Source organism: Pristiophorus japonicus, chromosome 15 (genome assembly GCF_044704955.1).
Source record: "Pristiophorus japonicus isolate sPriJap1 chromosome 15, sPriJap1.hap1, whole genome shotgun sequence".
Taxonomy (NCBI): Eukaryota; Metazoa; Chordata; class Chondrichthyes; family Pristiophoridae; genus Pristiophorus; species Pristiophorus japonicus.
The window spans coordinates 22,160,558-22,184,857 of record NC_091991.1 but is presented as its reverse complement, the minus strand read 5'-3'; the positions used below and the strand labels follow the sequence as shown (position 1 = coordinate 22,184,857).

At 44.4% G+C, this 24,300-nt stretch overlaps 1 protein-coding gene across 1 annotated transcript in view; it reads right to left on the bottom strand.

Annotated features, from left to right (window-relative positions):
* Positions 1 to 24,300, bottom strand: part of LOC139281424 (receptor-type tyrosine-protein phosphatase R-like) — a 265,446-nt gene that overhangs the window by 26,176 nt on the left and 214,970 nt on the right. Inside the window, exons 10-13 of the mRNA XM_070901587.1 lie at positions 23,614 to 23,751; positions 12,971 to 13,081; positions 10,791 to 10,948; positions 8,056 to 8,169 (exon numbers count right to left, since the gene is read on the bottom strand). Of these exons, the coding sequence (XP_070757688.1) occupies positions 8,056 to 8,169; positions 10,791 to 10,948; positions 12,971 to 13,081; positions 23,614 to 23,751 (521 nt within the window). The remainder of the gene's footprint in view (positions 1 to 8,055; positions 8,170 to 10,790; positions 10,949 to 12,970; positions 13,082 to 23,613; positions 23,752 to 24,300) is intronic.

Genomic DNA, 24,300 nt, shown 5'->3' with positions numbered 1-24,300 from the left:
TGGGGAGGGGGGGACAGAGGGGGAGAGGGGGTTGTATAACAAGCAGCCGATTGGCTACTGCTGGTTTCCTGGCCTTGCCGAAAGTGTATTGTGTCATTGTATCTCCTGGAAACACATAAGAGAAGCATAAAGAGGGACAGGGTTAATACTAGTTCTTTTTTAATCTAACATATGGAGGATTTCGTATTTAACCTTTCAATCAACTGTCAAAATGTTTGCTGTGCTAACCATGTACAGCTGCTGTTTATTGTCAGAAAAGGGGAGTGCAATCCTCATTTCACATAATTCCATATTTTAATGACCTTTTTTAGTGTTGCTGGCAGTTTCCTCCCCTCCTCTCCGGAAGGTGCTTACTCAATCTGGGGTATGGTCCCACAGGCGCCAGTTACTTGCCCAATTGGCCATTATTCATCTGTGAAGTTGTAATAAGGAGCCTTGTCAGGCACCCAATTTTTGGGAGCAGCACAGCCAAGCCTGATCCTGCGCTTACCTGACAGCCCATCCACATTCAAGCTGGGATCATGGGATGGCAGTCAGGAGTGGACCGCAATGCGTTCTGCCTCCGAAACAACTGTCGACTCTGGCTTCCAATTTACAAAATTACTCAGAGCATAAACTTCCGCTAATAAAGGGCCATATTGCAAACAACTTGCGCCTTTAACGTAGTAAAACGTCCCAAGGTGCTTCACAGGAGCATTAACAAACAAAATTTGACAGCGAACCATATAAGGAGATATTAGGACAGAAGAGGTAGGTTTTAAGGAGCATCTTAAATGAGGAAAGAGAGGTAGAGAGGTGGAGCGGTTTGGCAATGGATTTCCAGACCTTAGAGCCTAGGCACACAGAATTATTTGGGAAAATAAGAAAGAGAGTTTTGGAAATTACAACTTTCTTAACAGTGATCAGGCCCAATTCCAAACAGTTGCTAAAATGAAACTTTCATCTGGTTTCTAATGCAATGGCAGAGAATTAAATTTAGGTTCAACTGTTTAAAGGCCTTCATACTTATGACTTTACCACCATTATAGATAAAGACAAGAACCTCATCACCTTTGACACATTGTCTGGACATTCTAGTACCATTATTAAAAACAACACTTTTATATTCCAAGGTACGCAGTATCTTTTCCATGATCTAATGTCTGGCTGAGACCACTTCAATTATTTCCACGGCACATACCATAACTACAATCTCTAGGTATTTTCCAGCCACCAGTCCAAATATTCTATGAAGCTTAATACTGTGCTTACTTAGAGCACGAGGTGACCACATCCACTTCTCCGGGGACTAATCATTCTATGTAACAATGCTCCTGACGTAGATTGGCAGAACGTTTATCCTGGCTACACAGCTGTCCAATAACAAAGCAAAGAAAACATTTCTTAGATATTTTGTCAGCTTCGTGTTGAAAGTGTCAGGCATGCCGCACTCCTTAAATTTCTGCAATCTTTAGAGGTGCTTTTTATTGCTCAAATAGCCATCGCCTGCAGGTTTGGGTCTTGGGACATTTTACTGGGTTAAAGGCTGCTATATAAATGCAATTTGTTTTTGTTCAGAGTCCCAGCACCAAAGTTGCCAACTTTGCGGGAAGGAGGATGAGGAGGAAGGGAAGTAAGAGGAGAAGGAAGGGGAAATAAAGGATATTTCAGGGACCAAGACCGCCTTAAAACTTCCCCGAAAGCAGAGATATCTTTTAGGGAAAGAAAAAAAACCCAAACGTGGTACAGACATAGCTGCATTTAGATGTATTGGATGTAAATGACACTGTTTATAATGTCAAACTGGTGGGTTTGAAACATTTGGAAATGAAGGTGATTGGTTACCTTGTAACACATTGCATTATGGTATGCAGGTGAGAAATGAGTCTTTGAGATAAATGCACAAAGTGGCTGATCAAGTTGGAGCTTTGTTTTAATGCTTCTGCCAATTTACATTTGCTATCTGCACATTCAATTCGTTTGCAGAGTGTGGATCATATTTGGGGGTGGAATTTTCTGTGGGGTGTAATTGGGAAGTTACACCCAACATTACGCCCATTCGTACGCCCATTTTGTTACACCCAAATTTCCTGCTAATCTAATTAGTATACGGCAGACTGTAAAAATGGACTGTACAAGCGCAAATCTGCGTAAACAATTGGCCTGAAGAATGCACCGAACTCACACTATATATTCCTTTTTGAAGTATGAACATTAAAATTTCAAGCCATCATTCATACAGATTAGGCATAGCAAGTACAATTTTAATGTGACTTATACTGATGCCACAAAAATGCATTCAAAGAAACAGAAAATACAGTGATGATAAATACATTTTTTTAAACTGCTCAAAAAAATCACAATAAACATCAGAAAAATGATTTTGCTTCCTACTGTGCCTAAAATTCTGCCCTTAATTCTACACCTGTTTTGAACCAACATAACTGCAGGTAATTTGTGCATACAGCACTTTAGCCGGGGGAGGGGGACGGGTGTAGGTGGCGGAGTCATTATAATGAGCCGAGATGCGTTTGGGTGTGGGGTTCGACAGATGGGCATAAAAGATCAAGGCAATTTGGGTGTAGTGTGATTACGTATGCAACATGCTTGCATCTAAATTTCCTTGATCTTTTACGCAGGTATTTGCTTTATGCTCCGATTACACGTCTTGGCTGCTAATACACAGGGAAATTCACCCCAATAAAAAAAAAAACAGGGCTGGAAGTTACTTGGCATACTGGTGTTTGATTCGAGCAGGAATGATGTATTTCAACATGTTGCCTGATTTTAGCTAGGGCAGCATTGAGGGCAGTATCATTAGCTCTGAGTCTCTGGGCTAAGGAGAGGAGGGTAATATAATCAGTTGGGTCTCCCACATCTGATCGAATGACTCCTCTGCAAAGTTGATTGGTTTGTGTGTATGCATGTGTGTGTCTGTGTGAGAGAGTGAACGAGTTAGAGAAGGAGAGTGTGTGAGCACATCTGGGCGTGCAGTCACCATCAGGCCAGACTGTGATAGCTCACACTGATGAAATAACCTGGTTGCAACATGTACATGAAGAATGGTCACTTGGATAGGGTATGGTATCAGAGGACTGCTAACAACCATTAAACAATATCCAAGCCCAAATGAATGTCTCCAGCAGGTCACAGACCGGACATGAGAGTGTCACGCTATTTCACTGGCAAAGGACAGCGATGATAACACGACACTGACAAGAAACAACAATGACCCTGCTGGAGGATCCTGGTGAGATCAGCAGGACTAATATCTCCACTGTAAACTTGGACACATCTCTAATCGATCAGTTGTCGGAATGACAGCCATTGTTGATGAACTGACAGCATGAGAGACTGCATTGGCACCTCGTTTGTGTGCAATATAGTTACTTACATTGTTGACAGATGAATAGGCATAGGCAAAAGGGCATGATTGAAGTCACCTCAGTGAGGAAGCAGGAGGAAAAGAACTGCAGTCTAAGGGCCCAAATTTCCCCAGGAGTTGCTCCGTTTTTTTTTGAAGCAACTTGATTTTTCTGGAGTATATGTTTAGTTGCAATTCTGGCCATTTAATTTGCGCCAGTGTAAGTGAGTTGGTAAGGTTTTTTTAATTTTGTTTTTTTTCCAAAAGGGGACATTGCCAGCCACTTACGCCTGTTTTGGCCATTTAAGCGAGTTTGGCCAGCAAATAGTTGCTCCAAACCAACTTATGCCAACGATGTTGCCACTTCTGTCCTCACAGAAAAACCTTAACTAGAGTTAAGGAATCAGCGCAAGTAACTACATTTAAAGCACCACCAAGCACCAAACAAAGCACAAAAAGTAATAAGCATTCAATAAAAAATAAAGCACTGAAATAAGTAATGAAATTAACAAATAAAGAACTGAAGTAAATCCCAACTTCAACTAAACTCGGCAGCGGCTGGCCATGCCGGAGTATCTTCGGCTTGGGATAGGTGCGGGAGAAGGGAGAATGCGGCATCTGAATGGAGCGGGGGGGGGGAGAAGGCTCAACGCTGCAGGCTGAGGCGGGGGGGGGGGGGCAGGGGCTGGGGGTGGTGGGCGGTGAACGCGGCATCTTAACGGGGGGGGGGGAAGGAGAGGGAAAAGATCCACAGCAGGCCCGCCCCAGCCGGCGCGGGAGTCCCTTCGGCCAGGGCTAGGTGCAGGACAACGCACCGGCAAGCCGTTCGGCCAGGGCTAGGTGCGGGAGGGAGGCTAGGTGATGCCATTTGAACGGAGGGAGGGAGAAGGCTCAACGGTGGGGGGGGGGGGCGGGCTGGGGCTGGTGAGTGCTTTGGGCCCCTCCCACACAGCCTGCAGAGATTTGGGCTGCGAGGAGCTACTGCACATGCGCGCACACTCTAGTGCGCATGTGCAGAGGTTCCGGCACTGTTTTCAGCGCCGGGACCTGGCTCCACCCCCCCTCTCATTCTGTTGCGCCACACTGCGGCTGAAGAAGACCCGAGGATCGGCCAGAATTGTAAGTTAGCTTTTCGCCGCAGTTTTTCTTCCAGAAAGTCGACGGACCTGTGTGAGGTGTGCCGATTTTGCAGGGGGGAGGGGGGGCGGGAACTTGAGCCCTACGAAACTACAGCAAGAAAGCAAGAAATGCAGATTGACTGCAAGTCCACAGAAAAATCTGTCATTGCATGTCCCATTTACGCAGGCCCTTCTTAGAGGTGTGCAAGATAGTTAACGATATGGAAAAAGTTATTACGAAAAATGACTTTAAATTGCGTAAGTAGGACAAGGAAGCACAGGTTGGAAGCTACTAAAAGGCAAATTTAAGGCAGACATCAGGAAATTGTTCTTCACACAAAGAATGATCAAGACATGGAACGGAGTCCTGGATAGAGTGGTGGAGGCACTATGCGAGACCCGACGGGCAGGGGAAGGCCAGCTCAAGGAACAAGGTGGAGGTTACACCTGCTTCTGGAAAGGGAAACCAGAGGAAGAACACCGCCTCCGTGGAGTCGATTTTGCCATCAAAGACGAGCTGGTTGACCGCCTCAAAGACTCCTCCTGCGGGGTTAACGAACGCCTCATGATTCTCCGACTCACCCTATCCTGGAATCAATGCGCCACAGTCATCAGTGCATACGCCCCAACACTCGATGCCACAGATGAGACCAAAGTGGGTTTTTAGTCTAGCCTCGAAAATTCCCTGTCCCGCATCCCTGCGGATGACAAACTGATCCTCCTCGGTGACTTCAACGCCAGGGTCAGCAAGGACACAGCCCTCTGGGGAGGCGTGATCAGCAGAGAGGGGGTACCCTACTCCTGACAAAATGTCTAGAACATGATCTTGTCATCACCAACACTTTGTTCCACCAGAGGGACAAGTACAAGGCATCATGGCAACACCCTCGCTCCAAACACTGGCACCTGCTCGACTATGTCATCATCCGAGCCAGGGATCGCAAGGATGTGCACATCACCCATGCCATGACAGGAGCTGATGACTGCTGGATGGACCACCGCCTAATCCGATCCATCATTGACATCAACATAGCCCCAAAGCAGTGTGGGCAGCAGCAGTGCCGCAAAAAAAATCAATGCCGGGGCACTCAAAGACCCAGCTAAGAGAGCCCTATACAGTCAGCGCCTCACAGCTAACCTGGCGTGCCTAGAGGCCTCCTGAGACGCAGAATGCCCACAGCGCTTGGTCTGCCCTCCAGGCCTGCATAACCAGTGCCTGTGAAGAGACGCTCGGTCACTCAACAAGGAAACACCAGGACTGGTTTGATGAGACTGATCAGGAGATCCAAGAGCTAATAGATCGCAAGTGCAGAGCATTTCTGAGCCTGAAACAACAACCCAACTCGGGAGCAGCAAGGCAGCATTACAGACGGCTTAAGGCCGAGGTCCAACAAAAAACTCGGGACCTAAAGAACAGATGGTGGATGGAGAAAGCACAGGAAATACAGCAGCTGGCCGACAGCCATGATGTGCCCAAACAGCTAAGGCCCCACCCCACTATTGGCCAAGAACGGGGAAACACTCATCAAGGACACCGAGGCAGTCAGGGCCCGCTGGAAGGAGCACTTTGAAGATCTCCTCAATCGAGATTCTGCCTTTGACTCGAGTGTCCTCGACTCCATCCCACAGCATGCAACCCGCCACCACCTCAGTAACCTGCATGAGGTAGAAAATGCCATAAGACAGCTTAAGAACAACAAGGCTAAGGGAGAAGATGGAATCCCTGCTGAGGCACTGAAGTATGGCGAAGAGGCGCTGTTGGCGCGAATGCATGACCTCATCGCTCTCATCTGAAGGGAGGAGAGCATGCTGGGAGATCTCAGAATGCAGTGATCGTGACCATCTTTAAAAAAACGTGACAAGTTCGACTGCGGCACTACAGAGGAATCTCCCTGCTATCAACCACTGGGAAAGTTGTCGCTAGAGTCCTCCTGAACCGTCTTCTCCCTGTGGCCGAGGAGCTCCTCCCGGAGTTACAGTGCGGATTTCGTCCACTACGGGGCACAACGGACATGATTTTTACAGTGTGACAGCTACAAGAAAAATGCAGGGAACAGCACCAGCCCTTGTACATGGCCTTCTTTGAACTTACAAAGGCCTTTGACACTGTCAACTGCGAGGGTCTATGGAGCATCCTCCTCCGTTTCGGATGCCCCCAAAAGTTCATCACCATCCTCTGCCTGCTCCACGACGACATGCAGGCCGTGATCCTTACCAACGGATCCATTACAGATCCAATCCACATCCGGACCGGGGTCAAGCAGGGCTGCGTCATCGTGCCAACCCTCTTCTCAATCTTCCTCGCTGCCATGCTCCACCACACACTCAACAAGCTCGCCGCTGGAGTGGAACTAAACTACAGAATCAATGGGAACCTGTTCAACCTTCGCCGTCTCCAGACCAGGTCCAAGACCACCCCAACCTCTGTCGTCAAGCTACAGTACGCGGACGACGCCTGCGTTTGCGCACATACAGAGACTGAACTCCAAGTCATAGTCAACATATTCACTAAGGTATACGAATTCATGGGCTTTTCACTAAACAACCGTAAGACAAAGGTTCTCCATCAACCTGTCCCCACCGCACAGCACTGTCCCCCAGTCATCAAGATCCACGGCGCGGCCCTGGACAACGTGGACCATTTCCCATACCTCGGGAGTCTTTTATCAACAAGGGCAGACATTGTTGACGAGATTCAACTCCGCCTCCAGTGTGCCAGTGCAGCCTTCGGCCGCCTGAGGAAAAGAGTGTTCAAAGACCAGGCCCTCAAATCTGCCAGCAAGCTCTTGGTCTACAGGGCTGTAGTAATACCCGGCCTCCTGTATGGCTCAGAGACATGGACCATGTACAGTAGACAACTCAAGTCGCTGGAGAAATAACACCAACGATGTCTCCGCAAGATCCTGCAAATCCCCTGGGAGGACAGACACACCAATGTTAATGTCCTCGACCTGGCCAACATCCCCAGCAGTGAAGCACTGACCACACTTGATCAGCTCCACTGGGCAGGCCACATTGTTTGCATGCCAGACACGAGACTCCCAAAGCAAGCTCTCTACTCGGAACTCCCTCACCGCAAACGAGCCAAAGGTGGGCAGCGGAAATGTTACACGGATACCCTCAAAGCCTCCCTGATAAAGTGCAACATCCCCACTGACACCTGGGAGTCCCTGGCCAAAGACCGCCCTAAGTGGAAGAAGTGCATCCGGGAAGGCGCTGAGCACCTCGAGTCTCATCGCCGAGAGCATGCAGAAACCAAGTGCAGGCAGCGGAAAGAGCGTGCGGCAAACCTGTACCATCCACCCTTTCCTTCAACGACTATCTGTCCCAGTTGTGACAGGGACTGTGGTTCTTGTATTGGACTGTTCAGTCACCTAAGGACTCATGTTTAGAGTGGAAGCAAGTCTCACTCGATTCCGAGGGACTGCCTATGATGATGATGGTGGAGGCACAAACCAGTTAAGAAACTATTTGATGCTGCAATGGGGGTCATTGTGGATATTCGAATAGTTTTTGTCAACCATTACTATCTTGCAATCATGATCGTTTCTCAATCAATTTGTTATGATACTGTGAGGAATTATCAGCACCTACCTGTCCACTCGCAGTTGGCAAACAATACTTAGTATGTTGACCACTCCTTCGTTTTTCAGCTGATGGCATCCAATAGTGATGGCAATAAAACAGCCTGTTCTCCCTATCCCAGCACTGAAAGAAAAATAAAGTAACTGTATCCAATAAAACACTACTCATTTTATTTTTTGTTTTAAGTGTAATGTTCTAAATGACTTTATGTGGGACAGCTATTCAATTCAATTCCCTAAATGAAAGTTCTAGATCTAATGAAATGGACTTGCAATGATAAGCAGGTAATTATTAATAAGTTGTCATAAGAACATAAGAAATAGGAACAGGAGTAGGCCATACGGCCCCTCGAGCCTGCTCCGCCATTCAATAAGATCAAGGCCTCAGCTCCACTTTCCTGCCCGTTCTCCATAACCCTTATCGTTTAAGAAACTGTCTATTTCGATCTTAAATTTATTCAATGTCCTAGCTTCCACAGTTCTCTGAGGCAGTGAATTCCACAGATTCACAACCCTCAGAGAAGAAATTTCTCCTCATTTCTGTTTTAAATGGGCGGCCCCTTATTCTAAGATCATGCCCTCTAGTTCTAGTCTCCCCCATCAGTGGAAACATCCTCTCTGCATCCACCTTGTCAAGCCCCCTCATAATCTTAGACGTTTCTATAAGATCACCTCTCATTCTTCTGAACTCCAATGAGTAGAGGCCCAATCTACTCAACCTTTCCTCATAAGTCAACCCCCTCATCTCCGGAATCAACCTTGTGAACCTTCTCTGAACTGCCTCGAAAGCAAGTACGTCCTTTCAAAAAGTCAGCATGGATTTATGAAAGGGAAATCATGCTTGACAAATCTTCTAGAATTTTTTGAGGATGTAACTAGTAGAGTGGACAAGGGAGAACCAGTGGATGTGGTGTATTTGGACTTTCAAAAGGCTTTTGACAAGGTCCCACACAAGAGATTGGTGTGAAAAATTAAAGCACATGGTATTGAGGGTAATGTATTGACGTGGATAGAGAACTGGTTGGCAGACGGGAAACAGAGAGTCGGGATAAATGGCAGAATGGCAGGCAGTGGCTAGTGGGGTGCCGCAGGGCTCAGTGCTGGGACCCCAGCTATTTACAATATATATCAATGATTTAGATGAAGGAATTGAGTATAATATCTCCAAGTTTGCAGATGACACTAAGCTGGGTGGCGGTGTGAGCTGTGAGGAGGATTCTAGGAGGCTGCAGGGTGACTTGGACAGGTTAGGTGATTGGGCAAATGCATGACAGATGGCAGTATAATGTGGATAAATGTGAGGTTATCCACTTTGGTGGCAAAAACATTAAGGCAGAATATTATCTGATTGGCGGCAGATTAGGAAAAGGGGAGGTGCAACGAGACCTAGGTGTCATGGTACATCAGTCACTGAAGGTTGGCATGCAGGTGCAGCAAACGGTGAAGAAGGCAAATGGCATGTTAGCCTTCATAGCGAGGGGATTTGAGTATAGGAGAAGGGAGGTCTTGCTCCAGCTGGACAGGGCCTTAGTGAGGCCTCACCTGGAATATTGTGGTCTAATCTGAGGAAGGACGTTCTTGCTATTGATGGAGTGCAGCAAAGGTTCACCAGACTGATTCCCGGGATGGCAGGACTGACATATGAGGAGAGACTGGATTGACTGGGCCTGTATTCACTGGAGTTTAGAAGAATGAGAGGGGATCTCATAGAAACATATAAAATTCTGACGGGACCGGACAGGTTAGATGCAGGAAGAATGTTCCCGATGTTGGGGGAGTCCAGAACCAGGGGTCACAGTCTAAGGGTAAGGGGTAAGCCATTTAGGACTGAGATGAGGAGAAACTTCTTCACTCAGAGAGTTGTTAACCTGTGGAATTCTCTTCCGCAGAGAGTTGTTGATGCCAGTTAATTAGATATATTCAAGAGGAAGTTGGATATGGCCCTTACGGCTAAAGGGATCAAGGGATATGGAGAGAAAGTAGGAAAGGGGTACTGAGGTGAATGATCAGCCATGATCTTATTGAATGGTGATGCAGGCTCGAAGGACTGAATGGCCTACTCCTGTACCTATTTTCTATGTTTCTATGTCCTTTCATAAGTGGATATTTGGATGGAATGAATTAAATGGCTAATTTTGTTAACTGAAGATTGGGCTGACTTTAAACAGATATTGCTGGTTTGGGCATTTACTGAAGATTTGGTGATTTTGAGAGGAGCTTATTTCAGAGGCAGTTTAATTAAATGGGCAAACATTCAGCTCCTGCTTAGCTCTGTCTGTTCACATCACTGTATGCAAAAATTGAAGGCAAGTGATCCTCTGGGACACGAAACAGTAAAACCAAGTGATGATTCATTAATAACAGTTCAAGAACCAGACTCTCAGGGGAAGAGGAATGCTAAAAATACTGCTTCCACTTCAGATCATACCAGAGCCATGGCTCATTCATAAAATCATAATGTGTGCATTTCCAAGCTTGACTCACCTGAGGAGCAGGTGAAAAATTTAATAAAAACTCAACTGCTGAATAATTTTAATACCTTTTAACTGTACGGTGTCTCATTGGATCTTTAATATTGAGATAGTTATGTTTTAATTATTTACATAAATGATACTCAATCTACAATAGACTCGTCCATTGTCCACTATGACTACAGTGCAAAGTGTGTTCAACACTCTTTTCTGGAAATTAGGATGGAGGGTTCCTCACAGAGTAAATGAAGAGGATGATGATAAAGTACTTTACCTGCAGTGTACAACAACAGGGCCTCGGCCAGGTGATTTCTGTCTGGTCTCCTCCACCTTCAGCATGAGTTGCAGTAGTGGCTGAGCACTGTCTGGGGTCTTGTGGTCAGGCCAGGATTTGTACCAATAGTGCTTTATGTTTTGAGACTTGCCTTCATGCTGGTCAGAAAAGACAGGGACACCTATATTATTAATTGTGGTGATACTCCTCTTCCTCGTTCCGTTGAATTCATCTCTTCTCTGAGCCATTCTTTTTCAAAAACTCAAAGATGTGGCGCTCATCACTTTCCTCAGTCTTCCCGTCTTCCTACAATCTACGGGCTTTTAAAACTCAAGCTTGGCAGCACCTAACCACTTCCTCTTGATCTATCTCACCTCCTGCTTTTTCAATCTTGGTATGTCTTACATTATCAATCCTGGTTCTTTACCCAGTAACAGTAAAGGAAATACCATTCTACATTGAAGTATTTCAAATTAGAACGACAAATCTTGCAATTCTTCCTTTAGGAATTCATCGTCACATAAATGGCAAATGAAATTTAACACCAGAAATGTTAAGTACTGCACACTGCACAAGTAAAATGTGTAACATATATAATACATTTGATGGACTGGAATTAGCATGGAGAGCCTTAAAAAGGGGCCTTGAAATAATACTAAACTCATGCTTTCAGTATGGAGATATTTTGGCAAAGCAATTAAAAAAGCATCTGGAATGTTGCGATACGCAGCCAGACAGTAGAGGACAAGTCTACAGAGGTTATGCAATAGCTTTGTAATGTATTGGTCAGGTGACATGGAGTACATGGTTCAATTTTGATCACCATAATTGTGACCGGTTCATAAGTGCATTGGTGAAAGTGCAGAGAAGAGCAACAAGACATGTTCTCAAGTTGAAAGGGATGAGCTTTGAAGACAGGTTATAGAACTTCAATTTGTACAAATTTAAGAGATTAAGTTGGGATCTCATCAGGGTGCAAAGTATTAAAAGGTATAAATTACTTCAATGGGGACATACTTGAAATTAGTGAAAACTAAATTTAGAACAGTTATTGGAATTGTTTGTACTCAAATGGTGATAAAGGTTTAGGATAATCTGTCAGGCAAGGTAGTAGAGACAATTCCATTTTGTGCATGCAAAATGCAGCTGGATGCCAGGCTGGGAGCAGGGCATGAGCCTTATTGAGCTTAATGGCTTTTTCTTATCATTTTGTTCTCTAAATGCCTAACATAAATAACTTTAAAAAAAAATCCTAGCTTAAATATACAATATGGTGCTGACCGTAGTCATAATAATGTAAAATTAAAAGCTTTCTCAGAGCATTTTTATTACTACATGAACTTTGAAAAATGTTAACTTTGGTGAAGAAATTGGGCTGGTTTGCGCCTCCCGTTAGCACCTGCGGTGGGGGGGCGGTAACGAGACGCTAAGGGGTTACCGACCGGCCATGGCGAAATCACCGACGCCCACGAACTTCCCTGGTGGTTTTGCGTTGGCGCTAACACTTACCGCCCCGGTCTCTTGTGCCCTGTGGATTGTGATGTCATCCGATGCGCAGTGTCTTGTTACTGCCCCGGATGTAATATTCGCTTCAGCCCCCTGCAGCATCGCTGGGCGTCACCAACGGCAGCTGCAGGAGCTGTTGTCACCTCGGCTGGTCACTTGGGGAGCGATACTTAAAGGCAGTGTTGGTCAAGTAGGGCAACATTTATTTATGTCCCCATTCTGGTACCTCTTGCTTTATTTTTCCTCCGTGATTGCTCAGCCCTGCACTCTCTTAGAGAGTTCGGGGCTGCTATGCAGGTAGCGCTGGTGTCGTCAGCCAACAGACACAGCCTGAGGATTCAATCCCTTTAAGGGAGGGATGGCGCCTGTAAAGATGGCAGCACTGCCCCGAACATTGCTTAGTGCTTTGCCGACACCGCCCCCTCAGTCCCTTTAGCGCTCTAAGGGAAGTGATAGCGCTTGATTTTGCACTCCACTTCCCTCTTGGAGCGCTAAAGTGGAAGTTCCCGGCAGAATCAAACCTTTACCGCCCGCCGATACATTTGCGCTCCCTGAAAAGTTATCGCCCCAAACGGGGCACTACGCAATTTCTAGCCCTTTTGTAGTTAATTAAAATATAAATACCTCAATCGTAAATGAACAGAAGCTCAATTCTTGTCATTTAAGTACTTTACCTTAAGAGTAAGGTCCCGGATGATATAATGTTCACATTCAGTAACGCTGTTTACAAGAACTTCAACTTCCCCGTATATGCCCCGTTTCTCGGGCCAATATAAAACACATTTCTGTGACAAAAAATAGAACGTTTTAATGAACATGATGTGATCCAAAGCTTGGTGATTTAAACCTGATTAGGACACTTGCTTAGGGCAGGATAAAACTGATCTAAAGTAATGTGCCCTCGTATTTGTTTTATTTTGATGTTGCATTCTGCTGGTACTACACAATTTTATTTCAATAAAGCAAAGCTACTGAATAGAATCAATTTTACTTTCTTAATAATTCCCACTTCTTCGCACCAAATATGTAATTGGTTTGTTTTCTTTGGTGGCATTAACCAGGGTGAATGTTGGAGCCTCTGATTTTCACAGTAACAGTACACTTTTTAACATAGGATCAGAATTTGAATTTTGCCCCATCTCTGCCATCAGGGTTAGCAGTGCTAACGCTATCCCACGCTAATGCTATTCAGCGCACAATGCGCATGCTGAAAACCGCTTTTCCGATCTGTCAAGCATGGGTAAGATTGCGGTATTTACCCATATCTTGCCTAGCAAATGTCTTCAAAACTCTTGCGCCTGATAAAAACAGGTACATAACCTATTTTTACAGGCGTAAGAGTTTTAAAACGCACAAAAACATAATAAAATTACATTAAAAAACATATTTTATTGTTTAAAAACCCTTCCTATTGGTAAGGTTATTTTAAACCATAAGTAAAAAAATTTTTTTAAATCAGAAAAAGATTTTTTTTTAATGACATAAATAACTTTAATTTAAATTAATGTTAAATATGTGGTGAATTTTTTTCTATTTTTTATTAGTGTTTTGGGTGTTTGGGGGGGTTTCTCAATCATAATAATGGAAACTCAAACTTATGGAGTTCCCATTATTATGAATGAGAAAATACTTTACCTTGATTGGCTGCCCAGAGCCACGTAACTGCAACTCCAGCTCTATGGATGTCCAGATGTGCACGCGCTCCGATGTGCAGTCAGTGGAGATCTAAGGACCGGGATCTCTCGTGGGCGCAGCAGGAACAGGTAAGTGCGCATCTTTTTTTCCTATTTCAGTTGATCGTCCGCGAGAAGCAGCCGACGGGGATTTCTAGGCCAAAGTTATCTCCAGTACAATTTTTAAAGCTGGCATCCTACCATCAATGGGAGACCACTTCAGCTGCTTGAGTCATGACAATTACATATTTAAATTGAATGGCCAAGTCATGAGAAAAATAAAACTGGGCAGATGTGAAAATGAGAAGGTAAGTCAATAGATCTAAAACAGTTGTCTAATGTATCTCTCAAATTTCAACTGCTCAGAGAGTAGACTCGCCATGCATGTAAACACACAGGCATAAAGCTCTCTCCAGGACAGGAATATTGCAATTTTGGGCAGGTAGTATAAAGAAGTTACTGCTTGACTGGAGCTGATACCGCGTTCCCAGTCTCAGACTGATAACTCCTGTAAAAAGGAACCATAGGGTGTAATGCGACACTAGGTGGGGCCTTTACTTGCTAGGCCTTTGGTGAGACTTTCCATATCTATTTTAAATGAACATAAAACAGTTCTTTTTAAATTGTTGACATAAAGTGGGGTATTTCTTAGTTTGGACCAAACTAGATTATACATTGTTAAGCGAGCACATTTAAATGTTTCGTCCTTTAGAGATTAACCTACTTGACAATGAGCAGCATACCTTGATCAAAGTATCACATAAACAAATATAGACATCACATTTATTCTCGCTTGACTTGGATCTCTCTGCAGTATATGAAATGTTCAATATTGTATGCGCTGCAAATAATAGCAATCCTGCTTATACGGGAAACTCTAATCACCTTGGCTAAAATGTATATAGAAACATACAAAATAGGTGCAGGAATAGGCCATTCGCCCTTCAAGCCTGCACCACCATTCAATATGATCATGGCTGATCATGCAACTTCAGTATCCCATTCCTGCTTTCTCTCCGTAGCCCTGGATCCCTTTAGTCATAAGGGCCACATCTAATTCCCTTTTGAGTATATCTAATGAACTGGCCTCAATAACTTTCTGTGGTAGAGAATTCTACAGGTTCACAATTCTTTGAGTGAAGAAGTTTCTCCTCATCTCGGTCCTAAATGGCTTACCCCTTATCCTTAGACTGTGATGGCTGGTTCTGGACTTCCCCAACATCGGGAACATTCTTCCTGCATCTAACCTGTCTAATCCCGTCAGAATTTTATATGTTTCTATGAGATCCCCTCTCATTCTTCTAAATTCCAGTGAATATAAGCCTAGTCGATCCAGTCTTTCTTGATATGTCAGTCCTGCCATCCCGTGAATCAGTCTGGTGAACCTTCGCTGTACTCGCTCAATAGCAAGAATGTCCTTCCACAGATTAGGAGACCAAAACTGTACACAAATTCCAGGTGTGGCCTCACCAAGGAGGCCCTGTACAACTGCAGTAAGACCTCCCTGCTCCTATACTCAAATCCTCTCGCTATGAAGGCCAACATGCCATTTGCCTTCTTCACCACCTGCTATACCTGTATGCCAACTTTCAATGACTGATGTACCATGACACCCAGGTCTCGTTGCACCTCCCCTTTTCCTAATCTGTCGCCATTCAGATAATATTCTGCCTTCCTGTTTTTGCCACCAAAGTGGATAACCTCACATTTATCCACATTATATTGCATCTGCCATGCAGTTGCTCACTCACCTAACCTGTCCAAGTCACCCTGCAGCCTCTTAGCATCCTCCTCACAGCTCACACAGCCACCCAGCTTAGCGTCATCTGCAAACTTGGAGATGACGCTACATTCAATTCCTTTGTCTAAATCATTACTGTATATTGTAAATAGCTGGGGTCCCAGCACTGAACCTTGCGGTACCCCACTAGTCACTGCCTGCCATTCTGAATACTGGTTCGCTTTTTCTTTGACGTCTTAACAGGATACAAAAATGTTTGCATTGAAATAGTACACCCAGAGGAACACCTGGGCTTGTTCTCCAAAACACACAATGAGCTCCTTCTCCAACATACACCCACATTTGATTGTACATGTAAACCACTTGCAACTTGACAGAAATTTTAGAAAAAGTGTGTAAGTGTCAGTAGTAAAAGAACAGAAATAACAATTCAAAGTGATTGCACAACCTGCAGAACATAGCACTGTGCTAAGAGATTATGCAAAAGCACAACAGCCCACTAGAAGGGTAAAGATAACTGTACCTGATGCAAGAATTTTGATGAAGCACATAGACATTAAAATTAAACATGCAGCTCGAAATAAGAGAACTACACAGTTCTGTTAGCAGGTAGCGAGAGGAATTTCTGCTTGAAACATAGAAGTGTCACAGGACAGAGGTGAGAGTGAATTATTCCTTCCGTTCACATTTTTAAATAATAAAAACACTTTGACAGGAATAGTGTGCTGGATAAATCACTTTGTCACATCATATCAAAAACAGATTGTTTGAACCAGTGCAGCCTAAACATATCTCAGACTCAATGAATTGACAGCTGAACCATAGATCGACCCTGTCTTCATCTACCAAGCACAAGGTAAAATCAATCCTGAAGTATTTGTACATCTCACGCTCAAAGGCATGAACTTATTAAGGTTAAAGTAGCATTAAAATGCACTGGAGTTATATAGAAGCACAGATTATACCTGTCCTGGGAATAGCCCATCAGATGAGTGCTTCCCCAATAGTCATGCAAGTCCTGCGTTTCCCATGTCTCTCACCTTACCAGTGCAGAGTAGTGTTCAGTATCTTCTGAAATTTCACTCAATGAACAGCATATATTCATTGTGTGGCATATTTGTTTTATCAGCTCAGGAATCAAAGTGAATGGTTCATGCTCCTCCCTCTGATTGTGATTTTATTCTATTGTTAATAATGTCAAAAGTACTGACCAAATCCATCACTGTTAACTGTAGATCATTAAGCAAGTCAACTCCTTCTGAGACACAGAGATAAAGGAGCTATGTTGGTCACTAAAGCTTTTAGCTATCTCAAGGGTGTTTTTCTTGATCCTGTACCAACTAAATTATCAACATTCAAAACTGGGCGGACAATGTGCTAAACCTATTCATACAAGCATATCCTACTTATTGTCTCATACAATGTTAGCTAAGCCTTAATGAGCTATTTATAATTCTTCAAATCTGTCCAATCTAAAATGCATTGTTAAAAGAGTTTACTTCGGGGAATACCTTACTTTAAATCAGCGTGGCTCAGTGAGAACACTCTAGCCTCTAAATCAAACAAATTATGGATTAAAGTTCCACTACAGGCCTTGAGCATATAATTGAGACTGATACTTCAGGGCAGAACTGAGGGAGTGCCGCACAGTTAAAGGCACCATCTTAACATTGCACCCAAACAATGAGGCCTTGTGCACCTGTTCAGATGGATGTTTTTGGATATTAAGGGAGCCAAGGGATATGGGGATAGTGCAGGAAAGTGGAGTTGAGCTAGAAGATCAGCCATGATCTAATTGAATGGCGGAGCAGGCTCGAGGTGTCGAATGGCCTACTGCTGTTCCTATTTTTTATGTTCCGTATGTTCTTATGATGTAAATGATCCCATGGCACCTTTTCAATGAAGAGGAGGTGAGTTCTCCCAGTGTCTTGGGCAACATTCAGCTCTTAATTACCACCAGATTAACCAGTTGTTCATCTCATTACAGGTTGTGGGACTTTGTTGTGTGCAAACAGCTCAAATTTCCAAATCTCATCTTTGTGTTTAAATCCCTCCATGGCCTTACTCCTCCGTAACTTCCTCCAGCATTACAACCTTCCCCCACCGCCCCCAAAACCCCTGTTCCTCTGACTCCAGCCCTTTGTGCATCACCTTTTCCCTTCAGCCCACTTTTAGCAGCCATGCCGTCAGCCGCCTGTGACCCCATGCTCTGGAATTCTTCCCCTAAACCCCTCTGCATCTTCACCTCACTCTCCTCCTTTATGACCTTCCTTAAAGTACACCTCTTTGACCTTGGCTTGGTGTCCATGTTTGCTTACACCTCTGTGAAGTGCCTTGGATGTTTCTATGCTAAAGGTGCTCTGTAGATACAAGTATTTACTGTTGTCTCATTATATAGTTACATTACTATCAGGAATGAACACATTTTCCCACCAAATATAAAGCAAATCTAGATCACAATCCCAATTTAGGAAAATCCAAACAAAATGTTCCCTCCTCTAGCTCATTAACACATTTTCATTTTGGTATGGGAAAAAGCACAATGATAATCTGGGTCGAGGGCCAACAAAGCTCATTTCTGACTTTGTTCTGCTGGGCCTTCCAAGTTTTCTGTTCTGTATTTGCTCACTCCTAACTTTTGAACTTATTATCTGCTTTTCCATACAGATTTTTTGGGGGGTGTGGTGTCTCTCCTGAATATTACGGCAAAACAAACTCCATAAATGTCAACCTACAGGATATCAGATTAACACAATGTAGTAGCAGGCAAACCCCCCTCAAACTGAAGTAAGGGGCCATCTACAAATCAATTTTTATCACTAGAGTGAACGAGAATATTTGAACTCTGTCCCTTTTCCAATGAAATGTTTACAAAAAAAAATTACGTTGATTATTTTTAAAAATAGCAAATGAAAACGCTGAATTCTTTTCAACATAATGAAAATTTTGGAAGGTCCCTAAAATATAACGTAAAGCTAGTCCTTTTGTTCTGCTTGTTAAAGCCTAGCTGTAATTTTTAAAATTGTGTCAGCTTGGCTCAGTGGCAGCACTCAGACCACTCAGTCAGAACATCATGGGTTAAAGTTCCCCTCCAGTCCTTGAGCACATAACCTACGATAATACTTCAGTTCATACTGAGGGATTGCATAATTGTTGGAAGAGCCGTCTTTTGGATCAGACCTGTCAGCTTGTTTCGGTGGTGTAAAAGATCCCATGGCATTATTTGAAGATGAGCAGGAGAGTTCTCCTGACCAACATATATATCTCAGCCAGCATCACTAAACTAGATTAGCTGGTCATGTATCTCATTGCTGTATGTTGGACCTTGCCGAGCGCAAATTTGGCTGCATTTGCCTACATAACAACAGTGCCTACAAAAGTAATTCATTGGCTGTGAAGTGCTCTGGGACACCTTGAAAACATGAAAGGCAAATGCAAGTTCTTCCTTCCTTCTTACTGTCACACTAGATTATATTTTTCCAAGGAACATGAGAAGGGGAATTCTCCTCCGCATTGCCTCCCAAAATCAGCCAGGACCACGGCAGTGAATGCAGAAAGTTCAGGCGGAGATGCATTCCGCCACTTCACCCCACCCCCACCGGGACCGCTGCTGGCCATTCCTTCCACATGCAAATGGCGGCATGAGAACAGGACCATCGGCTTCCACCAGATTTTCCTTCCTTCTGCCCAAGTTACCACTGCTTCCTGGGGACGCCACGTGGAATGTGGCAGGAGACTCCAGGAAGAGGCAGGGAAGGCGATTGGTGGCCACTATTTGGACAATGATGACAGAGGTCTGAAACCATACAGTTTTGATAGTACGGTTGGGAGGGCTTTAAACTAGCTTGGCAGGGGGATGGGAACCCAGGAGAGGGCTCTGAGCTAGTTAGAGTGGGTGAGAGCTCAGATGAACAGAACCCTAAGAAAGAATGCAAAAGGCAGGAGGCAACAGAGCAGAGTAGCACTGGGGTAAGTGTAAACCACAAGGTGATAGGAAGGGACAATATGTATGAATATAAAGGGGCTGCAGGAGGGGTCAAAACTAAAAATCATGGTTTAAAAACTAGTATTAAAACACTCTACCTAAACGCACGCAGCATTTGAAATAAAGTAAATGAGTTGACGGCACAAATCGTTACAAATGGGTATGATTTGGTGGCCATTACAGAAACGTGGTTGCAGGGTGGCCAAGACTGGGAATTAAACATACAGGGGTATCTGACAATTCAGAAAGATAGACAAGAAGGGAAGGGAGGTGGGGTAGCTCTGTTAATAAAGGATGATATCAGGGCAGTTGTGAGAGACGATATTGACGGAATTAAGGGTTACGGGGAGCGGGCGGGTAAGTGGAGCTGAGTCCACGGCCGGATCAGCCATGATCTTGTTGGGTGGCGGAGCAGGCTCGAGGGGCTAGATAGCCTACTCCTGTTCCTAATTCTTATGTTCTTATATATTGTCCTACTACCAAATGCAAGCTGTTTGTGTGACTAGTTTTCATTGTACTTGTGATGTCAACAAAATGAACCAGAATTTAAAGTACAATTACTCATGTGCTACCACTAAATAGCAACGTAAGCATGAACTGGAAGAAAATGTCTTATGACATTTGAAAATGACAGGATGATATTTCCGGACTTATGTAGAATAGGAAACAATGGACTAGCTGATACAAACTGCCTCCACAATTACATTACCCAATAAATGATGATTCTCAGCCTTTATTCTGTGCTAGATCTTTCCAAGAATAGAGTGAAGTAGATGAGGAATTGATATGGCGGCTGTATCTCAGAGAAAATGTTTTTTTCCTACAATGTGATGGTGCAGAATTTTATTTGGAGGGATCTGGTTGGGAAGAATTTTTGGGGGAGAACGATTTTCTATAATATGGTTTGTGAAATAGCTAATACGAGGAAAAGCGACTGACATTCATGAGAGACATTTCAGACATGACGTACACTGCAGACAAAACTTTTCCTTATCAGACAGAAAGATATAAAAAGTTGTGCGTCGGCTGTGCATGACTGTCATTTCTTTTCTTGGAATGTCTGTAATCCAGCCTTGGGAGGGAGGGTGGCGCACACAGTCTATTTCCTCTGAAGGAGCCAAAACTCTTAATGCAGACCTACATGCTGGGCACCTCCAATGTGGCCATATGAGGTATAATAGCAAGGTCTGACCTAAACTCCAAGTATTCACTGCACAGAAAGCTTTGAACAAGTAGCACCACTGAAACCAGTTTGATCTCACCCTCAGGGCCCAAGTCCATGTCTGTAAGATCCTAGTTCCCCACCCTCCCTGACAGATAGCAAAGCTCTCCGAAGATAACTGCAAAACCTTAGTGAGAAACACAGCAGTGATATCTGTGGAAACAGATTTGCTCACATAACTGTCACTGTACTTTAAAACAAATCACTGTATGTGAAAGACTGTTGGGATTTTTTTGAGGGAAATGACAGTACTCGATATAAAAACATGCTCCACGTACCAAATTACACAATGGGAGATCTCACTTCCAACAACAAGTGCGAGGAGTTCATGGACGTCTTTGTCACTAAGATTGAGACCATCCTTTCAGCTGCCTCAGCTGTTTCACTCCTTTCCCCTAGCCCACCAAAGTTCTCCCTTTCCCTAGCCCGCAACCTGCATCTTTCTCTAATTTCTCTCCCATCTCCTCTCATGCCCGCTTCGAGCTCATCTTGTCCAGGAGGCCAACCTCCTGCTCCCTTGACCCTATGCCCACCAAACTGCTGCCCACCTTAATTCCCCTCCTGGCCCCGATTTTAGCTGATATTTTTAATGGTTCTCTCTCCTCAGGTACTGTCCGCCTCTCCTTCAAATCTTCCTTCATCACCCCCACATCAATAAAAACACCCTTCTCCCCTCTGTCCTTGCAAACTACCACCTCATCTCCAACCTCGCTTTTCTCTCCAAAGTCCTTGAATGTGCTGTCGCCTCCCAAAGTTGCGCCCATCTTTCCCGGAACTCCATATTTGAAGCCCTCCAATTGGGTGCTGCCACAGCACTTAAACGGCACTTAAAAGTAACAAATAACATCCTATGTAGCTGTGAACGTGGTAAGCTATCCCTCATTATCCTCCTCAACTGTCTGCAGCCTTTGACACGGTTGGCCACACTATCCTCTTCCAATGCCTCTCCTCTGTTATCCAGCCAAATCGGGCTGCCCACAGCTGTTACTATTCTTATTTATCAAGTTGTAGCCAGAGAATCACCTGCAATGGCTTCTCTTCCTGCTCATCTGCTCCTGAAACCCTCATCCATGCCTTTGTGACCTCTAGAATTAACTGTTCCCACGCACTCCTGGCTGTCCTCCCATCTTTCACTCTCCATAAACTTTAACTCATCCAAAGCTCTGCTGTCCATACCTTAACTCGCGCCAAGTCCCGCTCACCCATCACCACAGTACTCGCTGACCGACATTGGCTCCCGGTCCTGCAACGCCTCAATTTTAAAATTCTCATCCTTGTTTTCAAATCTCTCTATGGCCTCGCCTCTCCCTATCTCTGTAATCTCCTCCAATCCTACAAACCTCCGCGATCTCTGCGCTCCTCCAATTCTGGCCTCTTGTGCATCCCCGATTTTACTTGCTCCACCATTGGCGGCTGTGCCTTCAGCTGCCTAGGCCCTGATCTCTGGAATTCCCTGCCTAAACCTCTCCAACTCTCTTGCCTCCTTTTAAGATACTCCTTAAAACCTACCTCTTTGACCAAATCACCTGTATTAGTATCTCCTCATGTAGCTTGGTGTTTGATAATGCTCCTGTGAAGCATCTTGGGATGTTTTACTACGTAAAAGGCGCTATACAAATGCAAGTTGTTGTTGTTAGGATATATTGGGGATGATTTTGATGAGTCCGACGAATGGAAACGCTCGGAAGCCTGAACCATTTTGATGTTCGGGCCTCATTACCACATTCGTGGTGAGCTGCCCATGCATTTGGGATGGGATGGAGGCGAACCCGGGGGAGGGCTGTGAAATGTTGGGCATTGGACTGGAGGGGTTTGTTTTCGGGTGGGGGGGCGGGGGGGGGGAGGCAGGGAAGCATTAACGCTGCTCCTGGCCCAAAAAAGATTGCTAATATTCCTACCTGACTCATTTTTGGAATGGTCTCCAGTTGTCCCACTGAAACTAGAAAATTGCATCGCAGTCCTATTGATGTCATGGTAGACTCATTTTTATGGTGTGCATTTTTTAAAACAATAGTGTTAGAAATAGAACAGTGAAATCCCTTTTTGTAATCCCGCTCTTGAGGAAGATCTTCATAACTTGCTTTATCCCCATTACTGCTGCATTCTTCACTTCTGGGATAAAATGGTACTGCAGTTCCTCAGTGAGGATACTTCAGATCATTTAAAGATTGTTATATACATATGGTGGTTATGTAACTGGACTAATTCAGAGGCCTAGATTAATGATCTGGAGACAAGAGTTCAAATCCCACCAGGGCAGCTGGGTGATTTATAAATTCAGTTAAATAAATCTGGAATTAAAAAGCTAGTATCAGGGATTGACAATGTCCTTTAGGCTTACCCGGTCTGGCCTATATGTGACTCTAGACCCACAGCAATGTGGTTGACTTGTAACTGCTCTCTGAAATGGCCCAGCAAGCCACTCCGTTGTACCAAACTGCAATGACAAAGTCAGCATTGTGGGGGCACCTTCACCACAATCTGCAGCAGTTCAAAAAGGTGGCTCACCACCACCTTCTCAAGAGCAATAGGAATGGGGAATAAATGCCGGCCTTCACAGCGACGCCCACATTCTCTGAATGAATAAATACAAAATATATATATGTAGTTGCTGCAATTTTCGGTGCAGGTCCTTTGTTTGCAATGCCACATTTTTTGCAACATGTCTCTCACAATGATATAACTCTGGATCTTACCTCATTTTTTTCTTTCAGCTTGGTTATCATAACAATCACAGGACAATCCTCTTGCCAAATCATCCGCCAGAAGTCATTCACTGTATTGATCATAGGGCCCTGAGTTGCAATATAGGCCCTCTGCTGACCACCATAACCCTGAATGACAGAAGAAGAAGATGCCAGTCTTTCAGTACAAATGCGCGACTTGGTTATTCAAAAGAAAATGCAGTTTGTAACTCATTGCTGAGTGAATCACTTTTGCACTTTAACTAGAGGCAGCAAGAATTAACGTGTCCAGTAAGTCAGCAATGTTTCTCTCATACTATTGCCCTAATGAAAGCAATTTCTGAACAGCTATAAATCAGACAGATGTTCCCAAAGATGTTAAATGTTAAACATGACCTGGGTTTTGAGGTCGGCGGCATAACTATGGATCATGCCGTTTGCATCTGAAAGGAGCTCGCACTTACCTGACGGGGTTCCTCCTTCGGGAACTTGCTGTCAGATGCTGTGTGGTAGAGGGCAGCATGGAGGCCCACGGATCCCAGGGGTGCAGTGTGTGCAGAAGCGTACCTGGGATCACGTGGGCTAGTGGTCCAATCAGCAAACAGAAGAGGTCTCTCATTATTTACAACATAGATGTTTATGCAGATTAAATCCCGGAAGGCTCTAGTTTGCTATTTTCCTTTCCTCCACTTTCTGTAC